General features: G+C 39.9%; 1 protein-coding gene across 1 annotated transcript in view; it reads left to right on the top strand.

Annotated features, from left to right (window-relative positions):
• Positions 1-27609, top strand: part of LOC149471958 (dynein axonemal heavy chain 3-like) — a 710466-nt gene that overhangs the window by 135327 nt on the left and 547530 nt on the right. Inside the window, exon 6 of the mRNA XM_089652692.1 lies at positions 9113-9251. Coding sequence (XP_089508818.1) covers positions 9113-9251 — 139 coding nt within the window. The remainder of the gene's footprint in view (positions 1-9112; positions 9252-27609) is intronic.

Genomic DNA, 27609 nt, shown 5'->3' on the forward strand with positions numbered 1-27609 from the left:
CCATGCTTTAAAGGAATGGGATTTTTTTTTTTCATTTTTTGGGGGTTACAACATCTTTATATGCAGAATGAACCCATTAAAATTCAAGTACTACTTTTATTTTTCCTCTTAGGAATACACTTCTTCACCAGTTTGACTTATAGGGAAAAACAGTGTCTGGATATTTGGGGTTGTGCATTTTCAAGTCTTTATAAAATCATAATGGGAGCAGGTTACTAATACATTTTGGATATTTAAATGAGAGCACATACAGTGTAGAAATTCCAGACTACAAACTATGAAATATAATGGAATAGGATAATAGTACTGCAACATAGAAAAAGGACTTCTGCTGACTCTTCATATTTTAATTTACACAGATCTCTATTCATGATCATGTAGGTTAGTTAGATGCATGAGGTGCTTTTTATTTAGAGAACAGCAGTATATTTTTTCTATTTAACTTGGAAAAATATAAGTGAAAGTCCGCCAACCTGGTACAGAATAATATATAGTTATTTTTAGTTTATATCTCATAATGTGATCATCTTGAGCTGCTGTCTTTGTTGGAGAGTCACTTTTTAAAAAAAAATTTCATCAACTAATATAATATGACAGATTGTTTTCTGTGTATAATTTTGTTCTTTTCATTTCCTTAAAAAAAAGAAACAAAAAAGTAGCCATCACCATAAATAACAGATCTTGCTTGCCCTACAGCAATAAAGGCTGACAGATTTTTGTTCATTACAAGTGATAGATGATGTACATTTTATTGTTACTAGTACAAAAGTGCCAAGTGAATAGAGGATGCTTTATTTGTTCATAGTTCAAAGAACTGGAGAAAAGTTTTAAGCTCCAAGTGTATCCCTTTGAATTGTAAATGTCACCATCTAATTTTAAAAACCAATGTTTCTCTCACTTTATTTGAATAGGTAGGCTTTTTAAATGGTTACACAACATGTAAAGCTGAGCTCCAGAAAGATTAAAATGATTGAATTCAGATATGCATTTAATAATATAATTAAATGATAATTTAAATACAGCTAGAAAAAGTACCGTACATCTTGACATGTCCTGTACAGCAGGATGGAGACTAGGATAAGGAGAGGCAAAACCCAATACAGGCTCTTTTGCTTTTTCACAATGCTGCCAGTCTAACACTGTAAAAATGCTTACAGTAGAGACAAACACAAAGATAACTTATACGTACAATGCTGTCCATCATGGGCCATTCAACCAAGTCCTTAAATGCAGCTCAGGGACCTGGCTATTCTTTACAACAAATGTAAATCTTGAGAGGCATCACAAATCTGATCAAAAAGAATTACATGTACTGTATTTTGTCAGATAAGACAATTAACTATGTATATATATATATTTCAAGTGCGTAATTAGCTGTTTGCCTGAAGTCCAAGTTTAGTAGATGCTGAAAAACATAAAAATAAAGGGTGGCCAGACATAGACATACATCTCTATGAACAATGGACAGAAAAACATCAGTGCCAGCTGAAATCCCCAGGTACTTGTGATGTTTGCAGGGCTGTGAAGGATTTAGCAGAAGAGGAGAAGGAGAAAAGTAACACATTAGAAACAGTTGCAAAATACTAGCTGCTTTGTTCCTGTGAAGAAGAAGAAGAGGAAGGTAGTGTCAGACACCTAACTACATCCTGGGCATACTGTGGCTGTATAGCAGTTGCTCTTTAATATAAAAGGTAGATTTGCCCTGCCACCTTGTATTGTAGGACTTGATCACCCCTACAACCTTTGTGTGCAGAACCTCTGCCAGTACCTTTAAAACTGTCAGATATTTGTAATAAAGGAGATTGAAACCAATGCAAGCTAATATATGTAAAACTTAAAGGTTTGTTTCACACTGCTTCAGTCCGATAATGATCTGACTTACAGTGTGATTATGTAATGCTAGTTGAATGCTAATTTGATGCTACTTTGAAGTGGTCTGCATATTCCATGGGGCAAAAAGTGCACTAGAATTGTACCAAAGTAGTGCAGGAACCTTTTCCAACATCGCTCTGTGCTAAGTTGCATTGATGTGAACAGTCACCATTAAAAACAATGAACAGAAATATTGTCATGCGATTCTGTGTGACTCAAGTCACATCCTAAATTGCACTAGTGTGAACCAGGCCTCAAGGTGTCAAAGTTAAGACAAAAAAAGTTTGTTTTTTTTAAATACTGTATTGTCATTAAAATACTTTTTACCAAAGAATTTTTATATATACTGTATATATAAGGTTCCAAGACATCAAAATGTACTCAGAATTTTTTAAACACATAGTATGCCTGCTCATTTACAAAAAAAAGTATCCTAGAGATAAAGACACCCAAATATTTGATAAGTCTTTTATTAAAAAAATATATATCACCAAAAAAGTCCATTTGTTACAAATCCATTGTCATTCATGCCACCCGTGGACCACTAACACGGCAAAATAAAAAAAAACCTGACAGACCTGGTAGGCATGACCAATCCTGCCATTACTGCTCACTGAATGTCAGCTCCCAAAATAGGCTATTGAAGGGAAGGGACAGGGATAATGTTGAGTTAATTCACAAAATATGGTCATGGACAGTGGCCATATTTGGACAGTGCATCATTGTCATTGCCCCTTTGCTTATGTGGCCAGGGATTTACAGCCATGTAAGTCAATAGTGTCTGTGATGTCAGCATTTTCTAAGGATATTGGCACCCACCCTTTCCTTAGCAACCATTGACAGCTGGAATTTGTCATATATAGAAGCAATAGAAATGACGCTTCCATATAAAATGTTTGGCTTCGACCGAACAGGTGGTTGAACAAGCAAAAGTTTGGAAATTTAGACAAACAAAAACTTAGATTCAAATCAAACCATTTTCTCTTCCCTAATCCTCATCCCTGTGGAGCAGCTGTTCCTCATAAACCCTGACTTCCAGAGGTCCATGATATGGCCAAGCAGGTTTGTGGCCACTTTAGGTGGTGTTCACCTAGCAGAAATGCAGCACCAACACAAGCTGTTTGCCAGCCTCCTCATTTGTGACACCCAATTGTGCTGGAACTCAATGATGGCCATGCTGTAGAGGCAGCAGTAGCAGCACATGATTGATGAGGGCCTTATAGTAGGAGGACAGACACTGGGGAGCTGCTGTTACTTTCACTGCATCAATGGCTCATTATTCAGGCAGTATGCAATATTTTGGCAATATCAGAAGAGGCAACCAAAATGGTGAGTCAGGAAAAGGGAAGGATTAGTAATACATTCCCTCTTATGTTCTCCTTGGAGCACACATTCCTTTACCTCCTGCTCCCTCTGTCTCAAGAATCAGGCAGTAGACAAAGGAGGAATACAATGAGGAGGCTGGTTGGGGTGCTGGTTGGAGGAGGAAAAGGCAAACTTCAAGTAGAGGAGTTGTATATGGGTGGGGTGAGATTGCTGAAGAAAGTGCTAGTCCTCTGCTGCAGGCAACTTATGGTGATCAAGCTATTTTGTGTTCAAATGTCTCTACAAGGAACCCAGAATTCAAGCCAACAAACAGAGAAACAGCTATTGGGTTTCTTAGTGAAAATGTAACACCTGCTGTTTAAGAACCTCTTCGACACATTTCCTGATGGTAGCAGAATCGCCTCTGATAACCAATGTTCCTCTATCGCTTCAATCTCATTGAAACTCACTTTTAAAAGTTTTTTAACTATGGGGCCAGGTCCAGCTGCAGGCAGCCCTGGTCCAGGTCCAGCTGCAGGCAAACACTGCCTGAACCACATTTGCTGACTAAATAGGGTAAAGGTTGTTGTGAACACTCTTAGTGAGGACCTTATGGAACACTGGGTGTCCAATTGAACTACTAGTTATAGCTTTCACAGTGTTCACCATAACTCCTGGTTTGCCCTGCAGCCCATGTGCTCTCTGAGAGGTTTTGTACAGAAATACAAATCTGCCTGGACATGTTAATTCATTAATAGGAATCAGTCTTGGATTACCAATGGCTATAAAATCCCAGCTGCAGATGATACAGACTAAAATCTTAAAGGAACTCTATGGTCACAGCATTCAATTTAATTTCATAACATCAGCATTGTAATAGAAATCCAAATAATAGTTATTTTTGCCAATCCAATAGAGGATTACTTCAAAAATCTCTGCCTGATTGATGGCCATTTCTATCCACAACTTCCTTGATTCCCTGCGTGCTTTGCAGCTTCTTTGCTATTTAACTTACATTTCAAAAGATTACATACCCCAAAGTACCTTGCTGCCTGCAAACAGTGATTTGTGTATTGATTCTGTCCCCTGAAACCCCTATCTGAGAGCCGGTTCACATATATGCGGATTTGATGCAGTTTGAACCTTATCCAATCCGCATGACATGTGAAATAACATTGCTTCCTATGCCTGTTTACATATGTCCAGTGCACTGGCAGTGTGAACTCAGTGCAGACTGAAAAAGAATCCTGTCCGATTTCTGAGCAGTGTGGTCCAGTTCAGGTGCAAATTACAGTCTCATTGACTTCTATGGGAACAGCTTCTGAATAGAAGATGTCGTGAGTTTGCGAACATGATTTCAAGCGGGTTTCTTTTCTGATCCTGATGTAAATCTGTCCTGATCCTGATGTAATTCTGGCCTTATCCTGATCTACAGTGAGGAACAGAAGTATTTAAACACCCTGCGATTTTGCAAGTTCGCCCACTTAGAAATCATGCAGGGGTCTGAAATTCACATTGTAGGTGCATTCCCACTCTGAGAAACAGAATTTAAAAAAATAATTCAGGAAATCACATTGTATGATTTTTAAAGAATTTATTTAAAAATCCTTTCTTAACCGTCACCTTTCTTAAACTTTGTTAAGATAAAATTGTAAAGTAATCACATGCTCTCCAACATGAAACAGCACTGCATATGCCTCCTGATGAAGTCAGTCACATATGATGAAATATGTAACATGAAGCTAGAACATACATACGTCGTTACACAAATTTCAGATGTTTGCTCCTGCTTAAATTCTAAAGTTTGTGGCCTATTGTAATGCCCCAACACACAACAAGGGACGTTTACTAAGGCTGGAGCAGAAAGAATCTGGTGCAGCTGTGCATGGCAATCAATCAGCTTCTAACTTTCATTTCCAAAGCCTAACTGAACAAGCTGAAGTTATAAACGGATTGATTGGTTACTATGTACAGCTACTCCAGGTTCTCTAAGATCCAGTTTTAGTAAATTCCCCCCAAATGTTTTCACAGCTTGATCTGTACCGATTCTAGTGCTATTTACGTTGACCATACTATGAAAATGAAAATTTCTCCAAAGTGAAATGCAAAAATCTGTGTTAATGTAAAACACACCCACTAAGTCACACCCACACACATGCAAAGGACACACGAGAATAGCTGAACCTCTATTATTATTGATTTGAACTTACACTTACCCATGCAGATCAGGATTTACTGTACTACTTCAAAAAAATATCTCTGAGCATTTAATTATTTAGAAATATATATATATATATATATATACTGTATATAAACCAATATTTATAAAAAAAAAATTAAAAACACATTGTACACTTAGATGCTCTTTGTGCTGAAGGCACCATGTATGGCAGCATAAAAAAACATCCTCATGACCAGCATATTCTCTCCCAGCTACCTCTAAAATAATATACTCTAATGCTCATTTCAAGATAAAAACTGGCACGTTCTTCTCTGTTATTTTGTGTCCTAACCATACTGCTTTAATACTTTTCAGCCGCTGAGCACAATAAATGAATACACTATTTCAAGATTAAACCTGTCTCATCTCTCCTTCTTATACTGCTAGTTTACCAAGCTGCTTACATACTGTCCAGCCACTGTAAAATATTTGTGGTTATTGCCTCTCAAATAATGCACTCTGTTTATTTCAAAATAAAACCTGCATGGTCTCCTACCTCTTCAAGTACTATCCTAATGCTAGCCCATTTCTACAAAACACATACCTGAAATCTACATTTTTATTTTCTTGGGAATAATTGGGGATATTGGGAAGGAAGAGGTTCAGAAAATGTGAGGTCAAAGTTTTGATGTTTTTTGTGTAGTCTGTTATAACATTTTAGTACGTTTTTATGACAATTGCATTGGTGTACTGTGAAAATATAAGTAAATATACTATGCTATTAAACTGTTGTACAACTGGCCAAGTTGTATGAACTGAGAGCTGTACACTTTCCTAGATCTGAGTAAGCTTTCTACAGAACTGTTGAAGCTGTTACTTCCAAAATTCAGATCAGTCCTGTTAATAATGGATAAACAGTACTGAACTAAATTAAACTAAACTACCAAACCCTAAAAAAAAACCTTTTTACTTTTCAATTAATTATATTTGGTGGGGGAAGCTGCTGCTGTATTTATTCTAAGCTGAATGTAAAGGTTAAAATCAATTAAACGAAACACAATATTATAAAATATCAAAATATTTGATGCCAAAATACAGTGTTGCTGTCTGTGAAAATTGTAGTGTTTTGTAACATCACATAGAATCCTAAATGCTTTTTCCAAACATATAATTTAAGGTACTGATACCCCTCGCCACAGTGCCCAGTTCTCTGTGAACGTGTTTGACAATATCTTGAAATTAAGCTATGAAGATGGCCAGAACTTATCAAGATTTGTCTCCCATAGGCTTTAATAGGGTTCAATGTTAAAGCTGAACTTCAGGTTTAATTTAACTCTAATGTGTATTTCCACTTTTGTAGCACAATTGGGATAACACCTACTTCTTATGTGTTACCTTTTCCTATTCACAGAGCATACAAAGGATTAAAGGTTTAGAGGCTAGGCTTCTTGTGCTGTATGCTAATAAGGAAAGACTTAAAACAATTTCGCACTGACAAGATTCAAAAAACCTTGCAGTCAGCCATGACACCTTCTCCTTGGAAACATCCCAAAAAAACATTACAAAGAAAAGCATGCTGTGGGAATCGGAACACATAACAAATATAGTGAAGTTTTCTCAAATTTGACTGCAAAGGGGAAATACAGTTTAAATAGTTTGTTTGGACCAAGCTGGTCCAAAAAATTATTTCCTACATTAATACATGTGCTTACTGAGAGCACCGTACAAACTGTATGTAAAATCAGCTACAAACAATATATAGCTCTGTGTTCTGGAAATAGTATGGAGACTTCCATTTGGACTAGCCTGGCTCAAACAAATTATTTAAAGATAAATCAAACCTGGAGTTAAACTTTATGTTTGGGTATTGCAGATTTTAAGCAGGATTCAGTGAGCTCCTACAAATCAAAACTGGGCAGATTAATACATTACTAATGGCCACTTGTTCATTGAACAGGGAGCCTGTGAAAAATAGAATTCCTTTGTTGAATTTCACATGCTGGGACTCTCAATTTGATTCTGGATTATCTACAAAGTGAATGATTGGCCTAAAACAAATATTCAGGATGGGAGTTCAGACTTTTCAGACCTCATAGGTTAATGCTTGTTCCACATTACTTGGAGTGGAGTGGTGTTGCGAGCACCAAGATGACAGCCCCACAGTCTACTGCTATATGTCAATCTTTAAAGGATCAAATAATTAAAAAAAATGTTAATTACAGTTTCATTAAGTCTTACATAATCTTATGTGCCAAAAAAAGTTATTTGGGTCCAGCTATCCCCAAGATACACAACCTATCATTCAACACAGCCAGACTGGTGACCTGATTTTTCCTGCTGCAGTTCACTAATACAACTAGAAAACCTCCCTGTCCCCATTGGACAGTGAAAGAGTAGCAATATATTGATGATTTTATCTTCCTGCTCCTTCATCACTTCAGCATGTTCCTTGTCATCACATGTAAAGGCAGGACACGTAAATTATCCCAAGTAATGCCCCTCCCTTTCCCAGTCCCAATGCTGCTGTACAGGCCATTACAATAGATTGAAATCAAGGCAAATTAAAATATTTATGAACATTACTAGAATGTTTAACTAACTGCATTTTTGTTTTTCACTGCATTCACTGGTATTTAGCTTGATATTTGCCTGGAGTTCAGCTTTAAGTGCATAAAACTACAATTATTTTGCAAACAATTATATGGCTTTTAATGTTCTTAAATCCAGAGATGTTATTCAAGTTGGGTGAACAAAAGCAGGATTCAGCCAGTATACACTATGTACTCAATGTATAAGAGCAAGAGTAGCCTTATCTAAAAAAAAAAATGCAAATGGCAGTGATCAGTTATAGCTAGCAAGGGATCGGGAGTCATTCTAAATTGATATGCTTACAAGTTTAAGGTACAGAAACCTTCAAATGAGCAATCAAGTCAGAAAGGTCGACTCTACTGCCCTGCATGATTATACGAAAAACCTAGCCCTTTACAATCTCACTTACCTGACATATACAGTATATGGCAGGTCCATCATTTATCTCATGTAGCCATGGGTATATATACTCAGTGCGGTTTTATTTTCATAAGGTTAACCATAGGGGGCAAAATTCAGTCCAAGCTAAGCATTAAAGATTCAGTGTACAAAGGACCAAGATAGCACTACAGTTGCCTGCCTTACATTACTAGTTTTAATAATTGTTTGTTATGTCACATCATCTTTCATTGTTCACTGCAGTCCCAAGTATTAGCAAGGGTTTGCTGCAGGAGGTATAGTGTCTGTTTGAATGGCCACATAAGCCATTTTGCCATTTGATGTTTTTAAAATGATCATTTAAATCTCCAACTGTGGTAGAATTTCCTGTGGCAATCTTATTTCCTGCTTTTGTGGGGCTCAATGTTTTTCTCCAGACTACACAGGGCATGTGGTCACAATTCAGTAATTATTGCAGATTTGTTTCATAGTGAGACACTTTCAAAGATTGTTTCACGCTAAAGACACAATTACGTTTTCTATTACAGTGTAGGGATTGATTGGTGGTTTGTGATGCAATAATCTTGTAGTTTATTTATCTCATATAAAGCAAATTTATTTACAACAAAATTGTAACTTAATTTTCACAGCTTGTTGTTCTCTATAAAAATACCCTGTGTAGCATTATACACTTTTGGATTATGGTTTCTTTTTCCAAGTTTTGGCTATAAAATATATACTGTATATATATATATATATATATATATATATATAATGTTTTAATTTTCTTTTTTTTTTAATTCTTAGTGCATGCAGCGATACTTACAGCAATACAATGCAAGCAGCAAGACCCCAATGAATCTAGTAATGTTTCATTTTGCAATAGAGCACATTTCTAGAATAAATAGAGTTTTAAAACTTCCATGTGGGCATGCTCTGCTTATTGGTAAGAGACTACTTTAATATTATTTTTATTAATTGCTGTATTTGTGCTATTAATATTGTTTATACCGTATACAGTTCTTTCTGTGAATGTTTCTCTTCCCCCCTTAAATGACCCTTTTATAGATCTGGTGTACAGACCTGTATGAATGTATATAGGGGTTGGTTTACTAAAACTGGACTAAAATGTGCAGCTCTGTGTAGAAACCGATCAGCTGCCAGGTTTTATTGTAAAAGCCTAATTGTACAAGCTGAAGTTAGAAGCTGATTTGCTACCATGCACAATGCACCAGTTTTAGTAAATCCTCCCATACTGTCCAACCAAATGTTTATAAACTATGCTTAACATTTCATCCAAACTTCAGACTATTACATTAATTTCATATACTGTAATTATTTTAAGAAACTGTTGCAGTAAAAAAAAGGGCCACACAATTTAACTTATCATTTTTATGTATTAAATCCTTGGGGTGTGCATAGTCAGAATCAGATTTATTTGCAAAGTATGTACAGACATACAAGGAATTTGTCTTTGGTTTTTTATTATTATTATTATACAGGACTTATAAAGCGCCAACAGTTTTCTCAGCGCTTTACAATATAAAGGGAGACAGTTCTGCTACAATACAACCAAAACAAGAGGATTAAGAGGGCCGTTCTCATAAGAGCATACAATGTAATAGGGTGGGGCAAGTTGTACAAAAGGTTATAACTGTGGGGAATGAGCTGGTGGAAGTGATAAATGTCTATTTGAAGGCATGATAGGCTTTCCTGAAGACCTCTGTGACCAAGCCTTGGTGGGCAGGGCAAAATGCATCAGAGGCTGTGGCCATTCCTTAATATTGGACTCCTGGGGTCAGTTCAGCAGTGTCCATTCCTTCACTTATATAGACTTCCCTGAAGAGATGAGTTTTCAGGGGTCACCTAAAGGCAGGTAGGGGATAGACGGACAGATTGAGGCAGAGTTCCAGAAGATAGGAGAGGCTCTGGCAAAGTCCTGGAGATGAGCATGGGAGGAGGAGACAAGGGAGCTTGAGAGCTGGAGGTCATGAGAGGAGCGTAGAGGATGGTTTTGGTGATATTTGAAGACAAGATTGGTGATGTACCTCAGAGCAGAGTTGTGGATGGCTTAAATGACATCTTAATGTACATTTCACATAAATATAATAAATGATAAATATTTATGCGTATGTGTGCATCTACTAATAAACACAAACACATGTGCGCACATACACACACCCACATTGAAACCACAACACTATATGAAAGTCTTAGACTGGCCATTCATTGTTAGTTTATTTTCATTCAGCTAGTGGTCTAGTACACACTTATAGCAAATCGGATGACGTTAGTTAAATTTTTTCCATTTCCTCGTCCCATGTTGAAAAGGAGAATGTCATTAATGGTGCGAAAACAACAGAGGAAAACAACAGAGGACAGTTCCCCACCTATGTAGCTGCGGTCTATGTCTAGTCTAGCCACTCAAATTGTATCGAATGAATACTGTAGTAGTTAGGTCAAAATCGAATGTTATGATATCTAACAATTTTACAGCATGTCCTTTCAGGATTTTTTTTTCTGGAGAGTTTATTTTGCATCTCAAAAACATTATACTACCAAACAGAAAATTGAACGATTATTGCAAATACGGATATTTTTGTCCAATTTTCTAATAGCGTGTACTAGGTTTAACAAGTTCTTCCAGCCATACAAAATTAGTTTTTATAGAAATTTCTTTGGACAGTTGTTCATATACACCACTGTGCAAAAAGGTTAGGCAAGTGTAAAATAATGCCATAAATTAAGAATACTTTCCATAACAGAAGTGATAATAGTCTATCAATTAACAAAAATGGAAAGTAAATAGACAGAAAGGAAATCCAAATCAAATCAATATTTGTGTGACCACCCCCGTCTTCAAAACAGCATCAATTCTTCTAAGTACACCTGCACACAGTTTTTGAAGGAACTCAGCAGGTAGGTTGTTCCATCTTGGATAAATAACCAAAGAGCTTCTGTGGATTTAGGCAATATCAAATCCTTCTGTTTCTTCATGTAATCCCATACAGACTTGGCGATGTTGCAATCAGGGCTCTATGGGGGCCAAACCATCACTTCCATGACTCCTTGTTCTTCTTTATGCTGAAGATAGTTCTTAATGACATTGGCTGTATGTTTGGGGTCGTTGACCTGCTGCAGATTAAATGTGGGTAAAATCCAAAGCCTCTCTGATGGTATGGCATGATGGATATGTATCTTCTTATTTTTGTCAGCATTGAGGACACCATTGATCCTGACCAATTCTCTAACTCATTTGCAGAAATGCAGTCCAAAACGTGCAAGATACCCCCACCATGCTTCAGTTGCCTGCAGAAACTCAATCTTGTACCACTCTCTAGCCCTTTGGTGAATGATCTGCCTCCTTGTACAGCAACATATTTAAAATTTTGACAGTTCAGAGCACCTGCTGCCATATGTCTGCACCCCAGTTCCTATGTTTTCATGCATAGTTGAGTCACTTAGCCATGTTTACACATTGGAGGTATGGTTTTTGGCCTCTTTTCTTTGTGCTTCTTCATAAGAGCTTGAACAGCACACCCTAAAACCCCCTGATGCTTTGAAATCTTTGCCAGGGAGAGATCTTGCTGTTGTAGTTTAATTACCTTGTGTCTTGTTGCTGATCTCAGTCTTGCTATGGTGTATGGTCTGTGACATGAAACTGCCTTACCTACCTTAGTAGCAGAGTTTGACTATTCCTCACCAAGTTTTAGGCCTCCTACTCAGCTGTTTCCGTTTCAGTTAATGACTGTGTTTCAACCTATGTATGAAATTGATGATCATTAATAATTGCTTGGTATAATTGGTTAATCATTAACCTGACTCTAATCCTACAAAATCCCTGACTTTTATTCAAGTATACAAAGTGTGCAAGAATTGGTGCTGGTTTATAGCCAAAGGGTATTCACGCTAAATATTGATTTTATTTAGATTTTCTTCTGTTTTATCACTTTGCATTTGGTAAATTGATAAAAAATAAACAATTAAAATACATATTTTTGAAAGCATTCTTACTTTACAGCAATTTTTCACGCCTGCCTAAAACTTTTGCACAGTACTGTATATGTAACACACACATTCATTGTTTTGATGTTTATTTGTAACATATTTTGCGCTTTTTGGGTTTGCCGTATGAGTTTCAACCAATTCAAAGTGATTTAATTGATAGTAAAAAAATATTTTTAAACATATTTTTTATTTAGAGTGCTGCACATTTTTGTTTCTGTATTTATTAATCAAATACCCGACTTCTGTCAAGCAGGGACAGCCACGTGCTAATTGAAATTTGACTTCTCCCTGCTGAACCCATAGAATTTAAATCTGTGTATGTCCAGCTTAATACTACACAAACAATGTTTCACTGTGAGATCTGTAAACATCTAACAACTGAAGTAGTACAAACAATGCAAAATGGCAATTGTGTGAGGATTTAAGTATTCATGAGTGTGATAGCTTGGGAGAAGAAACTGTTTTTAAAGCTGGCCATCCACAAATTTTTTTTGTTCAGCCTACAGATTCCTCAATCTACATTATACAGCAGATTGCTGGTGCCATGCAGGTCTCCTGCAGACCTGTCAGTATGAACTGTCAGCCTGTACATCGTACATGCAGGTAGTTTCACACTGACAGGAAAAATCAATGAACTACCACAGTGTTTTATAGTGCCGTGGAAGTTCATTGAAAAGTTGAAGCAGACAGCAGCAAAGGCTGTCGGAACTTGTAATTTCCAATTTACAGAACTCTGTGAATGAATGACATGACCAAGCGGGCATAGAAGCTATCAGGGAGGGAAGATCCCCTGTTAGCTGTCACAACAGGGGCTTGGGGGGGTGGGGGTGCAGGGGCCGGTGTTACAGTAACATCTTACACCCTGAATATGGGTGTAACATGTAACATGCTATGAAAGGTGAACTTATCCTTGAACTTAAAGATATCCAATACCCACAAATCTCAGTCATGTTTTTTCCACAAAAATCAGTATTTGATCAGTAAACAGGTCAGAACACTAGGAGGTCCATATATATAATATCATGTAAATGTTTTTATTATGTGCAAAATGTTATCTTCTGATATTTAGCCTGTCTTTTGTAGGGGGAACTTAACTTTCATATGGTGAATCCTGTTTATACCACTGTTGTCAAATCAAAGTGAATGTGCTAACTATTATACATGTTATTGTATGTCGTTCTGGTGCATAAAAAGCAGATGTGGATGCAACATACTGTGTTATAGAAACATACAATCCTAAGAAAAAAATACCCTAAGAATTTTTGATCAGAAAAACAATTACCCTCAAAAACAATTGATTTTGAGATTCGACAGAAAAGAAAATACCCTAAGTATATTTAACCCTAGAACCATTCAATTAGAAGAAAACATACCCCAAGAATATTTAATCACAATATAAAATATCTTAAGAACCCCATATTAAAGGAGTAACATAAAACATAGTTACATTCTCTAGCCCCCCCACCCACACTCAAACTGCCCTCTCACCTCCATTTCATGAATCATGGGATGCTTCCTTTTTTTTTTCCCAATTTAGCATGGCTGTGCATGGCTGTACATGGTGTGCCCCAACAACTGCATTATCCATTCACAGATCCATTCACAAGGAACTGTAAATTAAAAGACTACTTTGGCAAATGGACTCTTGGATCTCAGTGGAGCATAAGTGTGGTGATGTCACTATTAAGAGGAAATACTTTAAGAACACTTGATTTTTCCCATTCACATAACAGCCATGGCTTCATACAGTGTGCAAAAAATCCTTAAAACTAATGAGTAATTACTGGTTAATTCTCACAGAACTAAATTGCATCAGTTTTGCTGGATGAATAGATATGCATTTTTTAAAATAGATACATCCCTAAGAGTACTAAACAGGTTTCAGCACTGCAGTGTGGACACAGAACAATACCAGTGCATACCTTTAGATCTATATTCTTTAGCACCGGTGCCTCAAATCCCAGGCTGCTGTAATCTTTAAGGTCTGACACTTCCTGGTAGTGTCAGTTGCTGTTTCAGCCCCCCATTCCCCTATCTCCTGTATACTTCTGCTTGTCAGTAAGCCTGCCCACCATAGTGATGGGCCAATAGAAATATCTGTATGTAAGTACGGACATATGTTGGTTGAAATGCAGTTCTGTAGTCATGTCCAATGCCCTTAGGGTACTAACAGCCTTATTTTAGCTCTCATGTGCTTTTATGGTGAGATAAAACACTTGATTTACGCATTTAAGAACTGCTGGACACTTTATGTGATGGATGTAAATTCCCTTGAACAGTTTGCTATTTTTAAATGTCTCTCCAATTCATTTCATAATGCAATTCTTGGAGCAGGTGGTTTTATGTGGTCTCTTTGGAGCTTATTACCTTAACAATTTAAATTACAGTGTACCAGTATAAAATCAGACGGGAATGTTATGAAAAGACTAATGCACATATCTATTGATGTCTATGATTTCGACCAACCAAAAAGTCTTTGTATAGATTTGTGGCATGAGTAAATAATAATAAGAGACCAATGGGAAACAGTATTTACAAATAACGTGGTAGTCATGACAGTTACAAGCTAGTCATTTTTATACTTTATTCTCTAAAGTAGTTCTAAGTCAGTTTTATGCAGCGACTTTACTATCGGTTTTTCAGTTGACCTTGGCAGACACAAGAAATCCCAAGGGTAAATAGTACCATTGTCAATTTAGGTAACTTATATTGCAGTCCAGCAATAGATGCTCTGTGCAACGGTTTCTGTAGCTATACACATTTACTGATTCTCTTCCAAAAGAAATCTTATACATTTATTTTGTAACTCTCAGAAGACTTTAGGCTATTTCAACCAAGTTATTTTTATCAGCAAATTTGTTTATATTTATTGCTATATCCTATATTCTGCTGGTTATTTTTTCTATAGAAAACCGTTTACAAAGACAGATAATTACCATGCTTCAAATAAATTAAAGGTGGATTTTTTTTGTTAATTATAAAAAAATGTTCTTATCCAAATATTTAATGTACAAATCTATACAAATATGTACTGTAAATTACAGCACTTGCAAGCACTGAATCAATGGCAAAAATGTGAATAAAAGTAAGCAGTTATATATTCATTCAGTTTGGAAAAAAGGGATACAATTAACATGGAGCTAAACATATGAAAACCATGAGAATGTAATGAAGGAAGTGCACATAACAGCAAATGACTCCAACTTGGATTTTTATATATATATAGGTGAAAAAATGGGAGTTCTGTGTAATGGCTTGCATGAATCCAAATTTTAGTAATTAAAACAATTCCACAATTCATGAACTGCTTTGCTCATTTTTCATCATTGTCAAGGATGGAATTATATTAGCTCAAGTGACATATTTGTCTAAAAATGGATATCTGCATATACTGACAATGACATTATTTTTTTAATGACTTAGAATTGTTTTTCATTTTATTTACTTCTCACTGTTCCTTTTTGATAACACAGTGAGGTTTATTATATCTTTGAATGATGCCAAGGTTTTTCCACTTATTATGGACTTCTATTACTGATTGAAAAGAAAAATGTGGACATGTTTGAAAAATGTATTGCATTTTTTCCTTGGGCATAATTCTATCTATACTGCATCTACTACAGTTGTTATATTACTACTGTAAGGCATGATGGAAATCATGCTTTAAGCAGCACCTACTTTCAGGAGGCAGTCAAAACAAGGATCTGGGCCACCAGGTCTTTCATAGTTGTCTACTGCCAGCCAGTAAAGAAAATTAGATTTACAGTAAATGGATATTTTAATTAAAATTAGTGATGGGCAAATGTATCTTGGATTGTATCATAGATTCAGTGAACATTACCAAAGTTTGAATGCCAAATCCAAACCCCATGGAAATTAACAGGAACTGCATTTTAGATACCTTGCCCTTGCCATTGGTTATCAAAAAACACATATGGAGATAGGCAGTACCCTGGGGGATATGTACAAAAGAAAAAAAAATTAAAATGATTGTTCTTTGGGTAACAGAATGTTTTAAGAAGGCCAAAAGGGCAACAGTAAAGATACATAATGACTTTAAATAACATGCCTAGGGGATCCCTTAAAGCAATACGTGACTTTACACAGCATCAGCCATCACATAAATTCCATGTATGCATGCAGGTATATGTTTAGTTCACTTTTACATTATTCATTTGCTTACATGCAACATCAGCAACCTGACATGATTCATTTCCACTCAAAAAGGTCTTTATTAGGTAATTTTAGCAAAAAAAGTTGATTTTTTTGTGTGATTCAGTAATAAACTATAATGTGTGCTGCAAGTAGAAGAGGAAAATATAGCTAAAATTTATCCAAAAGTATATATTATAAAAAATATATATAACTTAAGCTATCAACTTCATACAAATTGTCAAACAGTGTAAAAACATAGCATAGCTTGTGATTTCTTTTTTGAGTGCCACACTGTATTACGTACAAAGTTTTTACAAAATGCCCACCCCAAGTGCACCAAAACACCTTAAAGCCACAAGCTCACCTTCCAGAGATGAGGCAACTGTTACCTTGAACTAAACAAATCACAGTCCCATGTTTTAGAAACAACAGCCAAACATATGGTGCTGTGGCTGGGGAGTACGTAAGCAATTGAAGACAAGTAGACTAGGCAGGTTTTATCATCATCGTTATTTATTTTTCCAAAAATGTGCTGAGAAATACAGACCAGAGAATGTCTAAATACACAAGTAAATTTGGGTAGGAAAACCATTTTGACAAGGTTTATTCTGTCAACTACTGATAACAATAAAGAGGACCAAGCCTCACATTTGCAGGTATTCTGATTATTATTGTGATTAATGTTAGGATTTGTAAAGCATCTGAGATATAGAGAGATGTGAGTTCCTAAATACTTAAAAAGTACTTAAACTGGTGCACTCATTGTGTGTGTGTGTGTGTGTGTGGGGGGGGGGGGGTGAGGGTGTATGACCTGCCATTGTCTGTACATATAGTATTTATAAAAAAGAAAGGAAAACCTTTCAGGGTTGTTCCTGGGTTTAGGTATACATTGAAACATAGAGTGTGGGAGGGCCTTTACTTAAAAAGCATGTGGTAATATCTTCATGTCTGGGAGCATGTAGTACCTTGTATACCTGAGGTGCAAGGAGATCTGCATAATGCTTAGAATATTCAGCACGGAAAACATCCACCCCTGGGATTTTTCCTGCTTGTAGCTAGGAAATGGCATCAAGTGATTTATTGGTGGATACTTTTTTTTTTTTTTTTTACCAAAAAAAAAACGTTTATTGAGAAAGTGCATAATAATACAAAAGAAATGCGAATGATAGTCATATACAACATTAGGCAGTGCATACCGGGAAATAGTAGGAATATTCTTACAAAGAACCACATATGAAACATGGTTGTGCCAGTCCACGACGGGGAAGTCTGAAATACTCAGGCAGTATAGTAGTGTGCATGGGAATGTTATCGCGTTGGACCTCCTTAGTATGTAATTCTCATTGGAGCGTCGCAGAAGGAGGCAGTGTAGATGCAGCACAACCGTTAAGGACGAAGCTAGTTGTTTTACTAGAGTGAAGGTGCCTGTAAGTAAGCTTAGATCGTCGTGAGGGTCGCTGATGTAAATAGGATAAGTATGACAATGGCATGCCTAAAGTTCTCTAAAGAGGAACCCAGTGGTTGACTGGGCGTGTAACAGGAAGATAAGACGAAAGAAAAGGAGAACAAGAAAAGAGAGAGATAGAAGAGAAAAAAAAAAAAAAAAAGGGGGGGGGAGGGAGAAGGGGGGGGGGGGCGAACTGGGTTCGTATTGTCGTCAACACCAAGGGTCTTCTATGGGTGGATTCGAGCATAAGTCTATTAACCGGAGCAGGTAGGTGGGGATAAAGCCCTGAAGGTGGGGAAGTCGCCTACCGAATGAGCTAAAGTGTGGAGTAACATACAATGGAGGTTAGTATTCAATCAGGCGTGTTGGTTGGATGGTCCATAAAGGACCGGTACGTAGGAGTGGTTTTAAAGTGAGTCCAGCAGGCCCAAGTATGGGAGAATTTAGTGGGGGAATCGAGTGCAGTCGCAATCAGTTCTTCCATTTCCGCAATTTTACCCACACGGAGCAGCCAATCGCGTATGGAGGGAGGGCGGGTGGAGCCCCAAAGAGTGGGAAGACAGAGTCTGGCTGCGTTGACCATATGCATGGCTAAAGATTTGAGATATTGTCCCCTGGGCAGGGAGGAGTGATGGAGAAGAAACTGCTCAGGAGAGAAAGCTAGGGACAAGGTGGTCACAGACACTACAAGCCTTTGGACCTCCTGCCAAAATGGTTGGATACTGGAACAAGACCACCAAATGTGGAGAAAGGACCCATCCGAAGTTCCACATCTCCAACAGCTGTTGGGGACGGAAGGGTTGAAACGAGAGATTCTCGACGGGGTTCGGTACCATCTTGAAGCCAGTTTATAACCGTTTTCCTGAGTCGAAACATTGAGGGAGCATTTATGAGTATGCATGAATATTAGGTCCCAATCGGCGTCCGCCAAGCTGTTTCCCAGGTCTCTGTTCCAAGCACGGCAGGCGGGTAAAGAATCATAATCCCTACTCTCAACAAGGAGAGGGTAAATCTCCGAGATCAAATGTTTGCGCGGTTCAGCTCTAGAGCATAGGGATTCAAAAGGAGTGAGGGGACGAGTCCAGTTATGGAACAGTTTGTGTGAGAGCAAGAAGTGTCTTATCTGCAGATAGGCCCAGAAAGGAAAATCTCGGCTATCTAGGCTATCAAGCAGTTCGCGGAATGATTTTACTTTGCCATCGCGGATAAAGTGTTTAACCAAAATCTGGTCATGAGGCCAATGCTCAGATAGGAATGACTTGTGCATGCCTGGGGGGAAGTCAGGATTGAGACGAATGGAGGTTAAGGAGTTCGGTGACTCAGAGATAGATGCCGTTTTACAGTTCAGGCGGAGAATATTTAAACTGGGCCCCACTAAAGGGTGGGTGAGGAGCTCTTGAGGTGTATGCTTTGGCAGGAACCATGGAATCGATGCCAGGGGTGAGGGTGAGAAGGCATTTTCTAGGCGGACCCAATCCTTAGAGGTAGAATGAACATGCCAGTCCACTATGCGTGTAAGGTGGCATGCCCAGTAGTACCGGTGAAGATCAGGGAGCCCAATCCCACCTCTAAGTTTAGGGAGAGTCAGTTGGGAAAAAGCAATACGCGGACGCTTATGGTTCCATAGGAATTGTGAGCAGATTGTTTTACAAGATGTAAAAAAAGCAACAGGTACGTGGATTGGCAGCGTTTGAAAAAGATAGAGGAGGCGTGGGAGTATGTTCATTTTGATTATTGCTGCCCTTCCAAACCAAGAGAAACAAGGACGATGCCATTTATGGAGGTCCTCTTGGAGAGAACGGAGAGCGGGAAGGAAGTTTTTTGCATAGAGGTCATCGAGGTTGCGGGTAAGTTGTACACCGAGATATGAAAGGGAATCCTTTTCCCAACGAAACGGGAAACGAGATTCACAGAAAGAGACGAATTCTGGGGGCAGGGATATGTTAAGGGCGAAAGATTTGGAGAAGTTGATTTTAAAGTTAGACAAGAATCGAAAGAGGGCAAAATCTTTTAGCAAATTAGGCAAAGTGGTGTGCGGATCAGCAAGGAAGAGAAGGATGTCGTCCGCGTAAGCAGCGAGCTTGTATTCCCTGTCCAATACCCTGACCCCTTTGATGTCGGAGTTCGAGTGGATTTTGCGTAATAGGGGCTCAAGGGATAGGACAAACAAGAGTGGGGAAAGGGGGCAACCCTGACGTGTTCCGTTTCCTAAGGAAAAAGAGTTTGACAGATGTCCATTGACCCTGACTCGAGCGGTGGGGCCTGTGTACAGGGTCATGATGAAGTTGAGCATCTTCTCCCCCAAACCCAGGGACACCAGAGACGCTTGCAAATAGTCCCATGCAATTCTATCAAAGGCCTTCTCTGCATCCAGGGAAAGGAAAAAACCAGAAGTGTTAGATTTGCACATCCAATGGTGAAGGTTAAGGGCCTTAATGGTATTGTCCCTTGCTTCCCTTCCCGGTATGAATCCAACCTGATCCAAATTGATCAAGGAGGGAAGCAGGGGGAGAAGTCTATTAGCCAGGATCTTCGCAAATAACTTAACGTCCACGTTCAGCAGGGAGATGGGTCTGTAGTTGGATACCTGCGTGTTATCTTTATCACCCTTGGGGATAACCGTTATGTGGGCCTCCAAAAGACGATGTTGAGGTAGGGGGGATTTGGAGAAAGTATTAAACGCCAAAAGAAAGGGGGTGCCTAAGATATCCAAGAAGGATTTATAATAGGCTGCGGAGAAGCCGTCGGGACCCGGACTCTTACCAGGTTTTGTCTGCTTCAAAGCACACTGCAGCTCATTCAGGGTCAGATCCGCTTCCAGAGAGTTGGCCAGGTCTTCCGAGAGAGCCGACGGACCGTGGAGCTGGAGAAATTCAGAAATCAAAGAGGCCCTGGATTCGTCAGTGTGCGGAGGTGGGCGTTCAGGAGGAAGGTTGTATAAGGATCTATAAAAGTGTTCAAAATGGGCAGCAATATCAGGATTAGATGTGGCCATGGTGCCATCGGGACCTCTAATTTTATGGACCGTCATACTGGAACGTTTCTCGCGGAGAGCTCTGGCAAGGAACTTTCCGCTCTTGTTAGCAAATTCATAGTATAGTTTTTGAGAGAGAATGAACCGTTTCTTAACCACCTTCCCCAATTCTGTAAGAAGCTGTGAACGTGTACACGTAAGTTCGGATAGGGTCGACGCAGCCAGAGAACGCTTATGTGCCCTCTCTAATGAATGGATCTTATCTGTGAGGCGTCTCAAACGCTCTTGTCTATCTCTTTTACGCTTCGACGCAGCTGCTATGAGGACTCCCCGAAGGACACACTTATGAGCCTCCCACTGCGTGAGTGGGGAGGTATCAGGGGAGCAATTGAAGGAAAAGTATTCAACCAGATTGGTGCGGATCTCTTGTTCGATTGCAGAGTCTGCAAGAAGGGAGGCGTCTAGGCGCCAATATTTCGAGCGTGTGTAGGTATCTGGGAACCGTAAAGTCATGGTAATGGGATGGTGGTCGGAAAGAACCATTGTTTCAATAGAAGCGGCATGGAGTAGCGGGAGATCTGATTGCGACAGAAAAAGATAGTCTATCCTGGAGTACTTATTATGTGGTGCGGAATAAAATGTGTAGTCTTTCACCGTGGGGTAGAGAGTTCTCCAGGAGTCGTGCAGTTGTAAGTGTTGTAATTGTATGTTTATTTGTTTGAGGGCCTTAAACGGTAAAAAGGAACTTCCGGAGGAGGAGTCTAGCAGAGGATTTAGTGGGACATTCAAATCGCCCCCTAAGATCAGAACACCCGAATGGAAAGCAGCTAGGGTGTCAGTTATTGAGCGCGTGAAAGAGACCTGCTTGGCATTAGGGGCGTACACATTAGCAAATGTGACGGGTCTATTGGCGAATGAACCCTTTATGAATAAGTACCTGCCTTCAGGGTCAGCAAGGGAGTCTGACATAGTAAAAGGAAGATGTCTAGCGAGTAAAATAGCTACCCCTTTCGACTTGGCCAGAGGGTTAATGGCATGGTGGACTATGGGAAAGTGGAAATTAAAAAGCTTGGGAATAGAGTCCTGACGAAAGTGCGTCTCTTGAAGGAAGACTACATCTGCCTTTTGTTTATGCAGATATGAGAGCAACATGGAGCGCTTTTCGGGTGTGTTCAGACCCTTGGTGTTGAGTGAGAGGATTTTCAGGGACCTTGGTCTCAAGACTGAGGTGGGGGATGGCATGTTTACCAATCAGTATTGCGAGTGACCAAAGATGCAGATGCAGCACCCCGGGGGGGGGGAGGGAAGGGAGAGAAGAAAAAAAAAAAAAAGGGGGAGGACCGAGAAGATAGTAAGAGTAAACGGCTAGAGGAAGGGACCTGCTATTCCACGTGAGAGAGGAAGAGAGGAAGAGAAACCAGAAAAGAAAAGGACAGAAAGAGAAAAGAAGAGGGGAGGAGCACGTAGAAGAGAAGGAGACGAACAGTATGAGGCAGGTAAAGAGAAAAGGGAGAGTCGAGATAGTGAAGATGGCTGTAAAAATATTCAGTAAGAGCTCGCAGAGCCTACTGTGTTGGGAACGAGGTAGACGACGAAACGAGAATAGAACCACCGCCGGCCGGAAACCACCGTGAGATGTGTAAAAATTTGTTTATAAGAGCGGAATTTGAAGAGGGAGGAGTCTACAGAGACCCATATTGTAGAATAAGCTCGGGGTACGATATGTAGCGCAGGGCCCCAGCCCTCGCTGTAGAGTAGCAGGGCACATAAGAGGGAAAGCAGGGGGTACAGTATGAGTGGGTTAAAGCCAAACTGAGGCTACCTTAATCATAAATGCACCTAGAGCGTCAGGGTTTAGAGGCCACAGCTACTTGTGAGCCACCAGGTAATTTTGAGACATTTGGCAGGCAAGTAAGGGGGAGAAGGCAATATGCGGAAATGTAGGAGGCCGTATGAGTAGTATAAGCATCCCCTCACATGAAACATAGTATCAACAGGACAACATGTGCAATAACAGTTAAATCAATGCAAAAACAGAAAAAACAGCGTTGAGTCCCAAGCATCCTGCAAAAATATCTGGGTTACCCCAGGATCATCACCAATCAGTATATCACATAGAGTAGAAAGGCTAAGTGTCAAAAAACACAAGAGAAAAAAAAAAAAACCCCATCTGTGGCATCCCCCTATAAGTCCCAGCTTCCTCCCCGCACCCAACCCCCCCTCCCTCCCAGGCCCCCAGCACCCCCCCAAATGCATCATATACTGTACTAAGTCTGTCAGGGTCTCCTTCGAGGACACCGATTAAGCAGAGCGTGTCGGGACGGGCAGCAGAGAAGCAGAGGTCATCTGGATACTTCCACGGAGAAACAGGTCTTCTTCCAATAAAGTGGGAGGAGGCTCTGGGGGAACAAAAAGGACAGGGACAATGGAAGACAGACGACTCAGAGGCCCATATCAGATTGGAGTGCGTGGGGGTCTAGCTCATAGGGCAAGTCGGTTTGAGGTCCGTTGGGTAAACCGGGATGCTGAATGTCGACAGAGAAGAGAGAGCTGAAGATTAGGTCATCTGTCCAGGAGGAGGAGCCATTCGTATGATGTATAGATCTCCTCTGACCACGGCGTAGAGACGATCAATAGGGGGCTCACAGAAATCCACCATCCGTTAGTTGCGGAGCAGACCTCAGGGGCATTGATTCCCTTTTGGGAGGTCAGATAGTGAAATGAAAATAATGAAGGTCCACTGATCATTGCGTGGGAGAGCGAGGAATCGCCGGGACTCATGTGGAAAAATGGTATAGAAACAGGAGAACAGTAAAACTGCAGGCACCTGATAAAAAAATGCGCATGAGTTGCAGAAGTAGATGAGGATGAGGTAGGATTAGGTCTCGTGCCGAGACTTTCTATGCGCAGGCGAGGCCGTAGGGCTAGGAGCAGCCGCAGTACCCCCTGTGGGGTGTCTTGGAGGAGTCGACGGGACTGTCCGACGTCTACGATGGGAATGGCCTTGCCAATCCATTGAGTCTTCCGCAGATCCCGTGTCCAGGGCCGGCTGCAGTCCCAAGAGACCGTACCAATCTGGCAGGTCTATCGATGGGATGTTCAAAGAGGAACAGAAAGACGGTAGATCTTCAGGGTTTCTCAAATTAAAGGTGTGAGCACCAGCCTGTACTGAGAGGCAAAAGGGAAATCTCCACCTATAGGACAGATTGCGGGAGCGAAGCGTGTCTAGTAATGGACGCAGAGCTCGCCTTTGGCGTAAGGTCATGCTGGATAAGTCCTGGTACAGTTGTATTTCCGCCCCTTTGTAAATTATATGTCTTCTGTCCCTTGCACATCTGAGGATATCCTCCTTGATTGGGAAGCTGACAATGCAGCATACAACATCCCTGGGTGGGGCCGCGTCACCCCCCCTAGGCCGGAGGGCCCTATGTACGCGCTCGGTGTCAATTGGAGTTGCTGGCGGGCGGCCTAGGAGGTCATTAAAGATGGTATTTACGGCCTTAGGAATGTCAGTGGCTTCCACGGATTCCGGCATGCACGGATTCTGATATTGTGTCTACGACCACGGTTGTCTAAATCCTCAATATGCTTGTAAAAATCCCGGATAGTCGAGGTGTGCGACTCTGACTGTCGCTGTAAATATACTATGGCGGTCTTAGTTTGCCTAGCGCCCAGCTCTACTTGTTCCATTCTGGACCCCATAGACCGGATATCCTCGCGCAGGTCGTTAAGGGCAGTGGTCAGTGTAGTGGTTAGTGTGACCTTAATGTCTGCAGCCACAGCCTGTAAGTCCCTTAATGAGAGGGACTGTGTGGCAGAGGAGACATCATGTTGTGGCACTGTACCCTGGCCAGCGTGTGTCTCAGAGCAGGGAGAGCAGCCTGTGTCCTCGGCTGCAGAGGGAGGGAGAGAGGGGGACGGAGAGAGAGAGGGAGAAGGCTGCGGCCCTGCTCTCTGCTGGTGGGAGCTGAACAGCTCCCTTATGTTCCTCCCAGTGGAGCTAGAGCCCCTTGGGGACCGGGACCGTGCGCCGGAGGGAATCCTGTCGGGTTTCCCCATAACGAAGGGGCACTGTCTCACCCGACTCCTCTGTGCGGTGTGGTGGATCGGTCCGGCCGGCGGGAGCTCCGGATTTAAGCAGCCATTCTCGTCGGCGGCTAGCCACGCCCTGGTGGATACTTTGACCTGTAAGCTGGCTTGCTGTTCTTGAATAAAATAGGGATTATGATTTCATCTAGGTTGGCCCCTATTTCATTTGGGGTATGAGATACATTAGATGAATACAGCATCTGATAAAAGTGAGAAAATTGCTAATTTTAGGATGGATGGATGAATGACTGTTCACAAGTTTCATAGACCCTGGTGATACATTGACAGCTGAGTGTTATTTGGCCAACCATTCAAAAAGCCTGCCATTTTCTCAGCCTGTTTATAGAACCATTGGAATTGATGGAGGATTTGGTTTTTTTTTTTTTGCATGATCAATGCGGAATTTGAACACTTCTCTGTGGGAGGCTAGAGAGTTTTCTATGATATGGAATCTTGAGCATTGGCAAAAGTGGTTTCTATGCTAGCACCCCAAAAGCTTCCACCCAGGAAAGATCCTTTTGAGACTGATGTCTGACTTTGCATATAATATCAGCATACCCTCCACATATGTAGATCTGCTGGGTTTTATTGCAGGAAATTTTTTTTGGCAAGATCAATGCAAAGTTGGGATACTTCTCAGTGGGAAGCCAGAAAAGCATTATATTGTATGTCATGGAATCTTCAGTGTTGCTAAAAGTGGTTTCTAGATTAGCACCTAAAGCTTCCACTTGGGTCAAGGTCCTCTTGAGACTGATGTCTGACTTTTGTATATAATATCAGTATACTCTCCACATACATTATGTAAGGCTTTGAGACATCCCACACCATAGGTGGGTCAACATTTTCTGTATTGGTAGGCTAGTATTGCTGAAGTGAAAATCCAAAGCCTAGAGAAGCTCCAAAGACTGTCTCCCAGATCAGAAGATAATTTTTTAAATTTGAGTAAATATGGAGCATCATCCAAGATGCCACAAGGATCCTGATGGAAGCTAAAAAAAAAAGTAGAAAAAAGGAGGGTATGTAGTGTAAGCTAGGTCAGTTGCGGAGAAAGCCCTATGAGGTAGAGTGAAAAGTATTGGCTTAAATTCTGGGTGTTTCCATCTCTACAGTTTTACCAACTGGTATGCTTCTGTACATTTAGGCAGGTCAGAGGCATCCTGACAGGGATGAAATTCAAATCACCCACTATCAGAATCATGTCCACAGCATGCTGGACCACCTGAGGCACGTCCAACAATGACCACCTTCACCTGAAAAGAACACCCCCTCCTATTCCTGGTTCTGACTAACTAGCTTCCTATTCAGCTAATATCACATATCTTAAGAGTTCTAATCAAGTAGTGTCATACAGGTCTATGCAAATGTATAAAGCAGAGGTATGCATAGCTGGAAAAGATAGCAATCATTTGCAATCAACCATTCTAAATACAACTGTGTGCAAGTAGTTTCCAGAAATTATGAGAGTAAGCTGTCCTGAGTGAGAAGCAAAGCCCAATGTTAACAAGGGTTGCAATAAAGCATAGCAATTGGAATTAGCATTAGAAGCTAATGGCTAATGATGTTTTTCTTCTTTTCCCTATAAGAACAGTATTTATATTGCAAATCCAACTTTGCTGCCGTGTAGATATGCATCTTTCAGGTTTACTGATTCAGTACATACTGTACTTGGAGCAATTTCCTCCTTTGTTTCCATACGAAACTATGTCCGTTTAAATTCAAGGTTTCTATGTAGGGAGAGAAAGGAGATACCACATACCAGAGCCCTGTTAGTCCATTATTCAGCCATCCCACATGGAGGGACAGGGAGTGCCTAGTGTCATTGATGTTTTCCATCCTATAGTGGACTTTGCAACTGGGAGTTTCAGGCTGCAACAATTACTGCATCCTCTACTTGTACAGCTTTAAGGCCTGGTTCACACCTATGCGTGTTGCAATCTTCTGCAGGAAAAAAAAGTTCCTGACCCTTACCAAAAATACAGCAGCTGAAAATTTATAAGTGTGAATGTGTCCCATAGGAAACCAAGTTAAATGGACTGTAGTTTGTTTCTGCAAAATGCAAAAAGCACTAAAAATTCATTGGTGTGAACCAGGCCTTAAGCCTGTTTAGTTAGACTGCTATAAATGAGCCAGCGAGAAAGCAGATTGCATCTAACAAAAATTGTTTTTTTTTCCCAGACAGAACAGAAAAAAATATACAGATTTGCAGCACAGCTGTTTTCAACTTATGGACAGGCTGACAGCTTTGAGAGCAGTCAGACTGCATCTGGAATTTAAAAAAAATATATAGATATTTATTTTAAATTTAAAACAGAACATTTCAAGCACACCTTTTAAGCATTTCTGGATAGTCCATAATTTCTGAGGGACTGAGCAGGAAGATTGCATCTAGACATAACAATATCTTATTTTAAATTTTAGACAAACTAATTTTACAAAACTGAACCCCAGGTTTTAAACCTATTTGGATGGGCTGATATATTTGTTATTTTTCCGACACATAATCAAAGGATTATACAGATTTGATGCACAATATTTAATTATTTTTCATAGAAGACATTTCAAGAGGGAGAAAGCAGGCAAACTCTATCCTTAAATACAAAAAGATTGTTTTCTTCTTGTGAGAACAATGTT

Source organism: Staurois parvus, unplaced genomic scaffold (genome assembly GCF_062004578.1).
Source record: "Staurois parvus isolate SC_StPar_1 unplaced genomic scaffold, SC_StPar_1.0 ptg000025l, whole genome shotgun sequence".
NCBI classification, from domain to species: domain Eukaryota; kingdom Metazoa; phylum Chordata; class Amphibia; order Anura; family Ranidae; genus Staurois; species Staurois parvus.